At 42.5% G+C, this 4,480-nt stretch overlaps 1 protein-coding gene across 1 annotated transcript; it reads left to right on the top strand.

Annotated features, from left to right (window-relative positions):
• The first annotated feature begins 624 nt into the window (after nt 1–624).
• Nucleotides 625–2,668, top strand: LOC108668377 (frizzled-2-like). Its single transcript, XM_018155577.2, has one exon. It carries the CDS (start codon nt 770–772, stop codon nt 2,489–2,491), a length of 1,722 nt encoding a protein of 573 aa, XP_018011066.1. The 5' UTR covers nt 625–769; the 3' UTR covers nt 2,492–2,668.
• The last annotated feature ends 1,812 nt before the right edge of the window (nt 2,669–4,480 follow it).

Below are 4,480 nucleotides of genomic sequence, written 5' to 3'. Positions count from 1 at the left end.
ATTTGCTTGCAATTGCGCCTTAATTCCAAATGTTGTTTGCTGTTAAAGCTCGAGCAGCGTACCAAATGCATGTATGTTACGTGATCATCTATCAACGTATCGTAAGTAAACAATACGAGAATTTAAAACTTAATTTTAAATTATTATCGGCAAGAATAAGTGCTTTTATTTGGAATGTGTAGGGAATATCCAGTTGTCCCTAATATCTGCCCGCAACGTTGGCAAGTTTATTTGCATATGCTTGTTTCAGTGTTATTTCATATCACCGAATCGACACTTCTCAATTTGAATGTAGGAAAGTGAAACAGTTCAAATCAATATAGAAAATTGATGTAATCTGGCCTGCTTGTTAACTCATTGATTCTAAAATATATGAATTTCAACCAACCTCAACAAAAATGTGTTTCTAGGTACCTATATTGATAGTTTTAATTCGTAGAGGTGGCAGATATAGTAGAGCAGTGAGCTTTGTTTGTTCGATTTGTCACGCGTGCGCTCCCTTCATTCCGGCTCGCCGCCCGGACTTGGGTCTCCTCGAGACTCGTCAATCAGTGAACATCGGCCTTCCGCGTGTGGAGGTAGTCAGTTCGCTCCGTCCTGCTTCAGCGAAATCGAGCTTGTAGCGTCACTGATCGTAAAAGCTTGGTGTCTTTGGAACTTTATATTGTGCAAGATGTGTATTACAATATGCTGACAGTGTCTCCTCGTGACATAAATAGTGAGGTGACAATGATGTAGAATTTTATTCAACATAAACGTTCCTGGTGCAATGTTGAAGGTGAGCGCCATCCTTCTCTTGATATCGGCGTGGTGCATTGTTGTGAGTGATGCCACCGACGTAGTAAGCGACGTAATAAGGGAGCCAAGATGTCAAGAAATATCAATACCGATGTGCAAAGGCATCGGATACAACATGACGGCCATGCCGAATCAGTTCAATCATGAGACTCAAGACGAGGCTGGCATGGAAGTGCACCAGTTCTGGCCTCTTGTTGAGATAAATTGTTCACCAGATTTGAATTTTTTCTTGTGTTCAGTATACGCGCCAATATGCATTGAATATTACGACAAACAGTTGCCCGCTTGCCGCAGCGTATGTGAACGCGCCAAGGCTGGTTGTGCTCCAATTATGGATCAGTATGGATTTGCCTGGCCAGAGCGCATGGATTGCACGAAGTTACCAAGGTTCGGCGACCACGAAAACTTATGTATGGATGAACGGAACGGGTCGGCCCCTAACCTGCAACCTAAGAAGGAGTCGTGCTCGTGCCTCCATCCCTTGGTTCAGGTAGACCCGACTTACCGAGAGGTAGGTCGATATCGCAACATATCACCCAGCGTAGCCGGTGTCGAAGGCTGCACCATTCCGTGCAAGGGAGTCCACTTCTCGGACCGAGAACGAGCTTTTGCCGATGTCTGGATATCGACTGTGGCTGTGATATGCTGTGTGTCCACGCTCATGACGATGACGACATTCTTGATCGACATGGAACGCTTCAAGTACCCCGAAAGACCAATCATTTTCTTAGGTGGCTGCTACTTCATGGTATCATTAGGCTACATCATCCGTTTGGCGGCCGGTCATGATGCCGTCGCTTGTGATGGATCCATCATCATTTATAACTACCAGCTGATCCGTTACAACGAGTACGGCTCAGGGCTGTGCACCACAGTCTTCCTATTGATCTACTTCTTCGGGATGGCTTCAAGCATCTGGTGGGTGGTGTTGGCTTTCACGTGGTTCCTAGCAGCGGGTCTCAAGTGGGGCAACGAAGCCATCTCGAGTTATTCAACGTGGTTTCACGTAGCAGCGTGGCTTATACCCACCCTCCAAACGATCGCGGTACTCACCATGGCAGCCGTGGATGGAGAACCAGTCGCTGGGATCTGCTTCGTCGGGAATTTAGACGCCAGAAACCTGCTAGGTTTTGTTCTCATCCCTCTATTCATTTACCTCGTGCTAGGCTCTTGTTTTTTACTGGCGGGGTTTGTGAGTTTATTTCGAATTAGGAAAGTAATCAAACAACAAGGTAGGTCCAGAACTGAAAAACTGGAGAAACTTATGATAAGAATTGGTGTATTCAGTGTGTTGTACACGGTGCCGGCGACTGTGGTGATATGTTGCTACTTCTACGAGCATGCGTACTTGGATGCGTGGCAAGAAGCCCTCGCTTGTCCCAACAGTGCGCACAAAGGCACAGGTCCTGACGCCTCGGTGCTAATGCTGCGATATTTCATGTCGCTCGTGGTCGGCATCACGTCGGGCTTTTGGATCTGGTCGAGCAAAACCCTAGAGTCTTGGCGCAGGTTCTACCAGCGAGTGTGCAGCAGTAACAGGGGACACACCTACGAATGTCCCTCCAGGCTCCCCAAGGAGGGGAGTCTTGAGCCGCCCCCTGCCTATCCTGCCGCCTCAGCCAATCCCCACGCCTCCAGCGTCGTCTCTCATTTTGGGTCCGTCAACAAAACTTTGCCGCTGACTCATGTATGACAAGAAGACCCCGAATCCGTTGGTGGTCGCCCACAAATCGCCGCTCGAAGCCACCTCGTAGCTGCTAATTATGTCAGTACAGCCGATGTTATTCTTGAGAAAGGCGCGCGGAGTAACTTGTAATAAATAACAATTTAACTTGTAATATATAACAAAGTAAGTTGTGTCATGTCTGAATGCAACATTCCAGATTTTGATCATAGCTATGTTTAATATTTTTACATGAACCGACGTTCAGCGATACATTTAAATGTTTCCCGAAATGTTTGATAAAAAGTCTGCTTTTTTCGAACTGTGAAGATCCCTGAGAGAATAGTTTCTGGAAGCGTTTTTGCCAGAATTAATCAAATTTTTTATCTCAACTTGGCGTTCTCAATGTCTGTCCTCTGTTGTCAGTTTATTTATTGATGATAATTAGAAAATTGTACTTTATGTTTGTGTGCAACAGCTTAATCGATGTACCGTATTTTATGTATATATTTATGACGAACAGTTATTTCGAACATGCACTAATCTCGTCCTGATAGCTTTATGAGAAATGAAAGTATTTTCTCTTATTTGGAAGTTGACGAAAACAGTGTTTACCTAAATCGATTTCACTGCAATATTTGTCCTCACAATGACTTCAGTAATTCAGAAGAACATGTTCTATTAACGCAATTAACGTTATTTTTCTTTTTCCTTTATCGGAGATTTTTTGCATAAACTGACTCATTTTTCAAAATAAAAACAAAAGAAAATTTTCCAAATGTAACTGATGTGCACGATGGCCATATTTTTTCAGGATAGGGTATTTCTCACGGTATAAATTACCCCAACGTGCAGAGCCCTGTAACTCTGATGAAATGTGCATGTCCGTACATGAGCAAGCCACAGCAGAACTTAAGTCAAGTAAAGTTCAGGATGCGTTGACGCACAAGTGCTACAACCTCAAGAAGTGTTGGGTCTGCTAAGGAATTCTATTCATGAGTTTAATGAATACTCGTGTTGTTAGGTCACGCCGCGTGTTCAGTGCCTGTCTCCGACTGATCGAATTAAATGATGATCTATTTGGTGCCGCCATGACGGCTAGAAAGTGTTCGCGGTACCCACATTCCTAACTTGTTTAGTGGTAACATTCAATATTTAAGCAGATGTATGGTTACTCATTCATGTAAAATTTGAAGCCCAAAATTTCTTCTTAGTTATTGAAAATAAAACCAAACAAGCTAGGCAATCTTCCTAAATGTTGAACAGCAAGTTGTTTGATTTTTGTCGTTCATAATTTGTACGTAGCTTACCGAAAAATTTGACCATGATCGCTATTAAGTAATTCTTTTGCAAAATGGACATTAGGCGCACATGTACAGTATGCTCAACATTTTATAGTGAGATTTGTTAATTGTTTATTGAAATTTTGATTCAATACTCGTGCTTCAGGAATGTTCTAGTCATTCTAGTGTATTCCGGTCCTCTGAAATAGTTCTAACGAAAATATTTACGTCTTCATTATGATCTATCTACGGCAATAGAGCTTATATAATCAGCGTTGTAGAATTTTGATTGACGTATTTAAGTATTTGCAATGGGTTTTAGTATGTCAGCAGAGGATTAACGTTGCCGGGGTTTGTTACAGGACGTGACGAAGAGAATTTCAATTCACAATTTCTGAACTGGACAAAACCGAGTTCATCTTGACTGCGAGTCAGAAGGCTCAGCAAATTTTATTTTCCATTGATCGATTATCGAGCAGCCTTGGAGTTAAACGAATGCGTTTGTAAATATTATCAGTGGTATAGCCTCTTAATTTCATGAGACATTAGACAAGCGTTCTTGTTTGGTCCTGGTCAATTCGATTTAAATTGGGTTCTATGATATAACAAATGAGCCCTTTTCTATCAGTTTGCACTGTAGAATATAATTGGTACGAACAGCGCGATTTTTACACAGGATTTTATCATTGCATATCGGAAATGTGTAAATCCTCTCTACAATGCGCTTACCTCGGTA

The sequence above is a fragment of the Hyalella azteca genome, unplaced genomic scaffold (genome assembly GCF_000764305.2).
Source record: "Hyalella azteca isolate HAZT.00-mixed unplaced genomic scaffold, Hazt_2.0.2 contig13347, whole genome shotgun sequence".
NCBI lineage: Eukaryota > Metazoa > Arthropoda > Malacostraca > Amphipoda > Hyalellidae > Hyalella > Hyalella azteca.
This window is presented reverse-complemented; position numbering and strand designations above follow the sequence as displayed.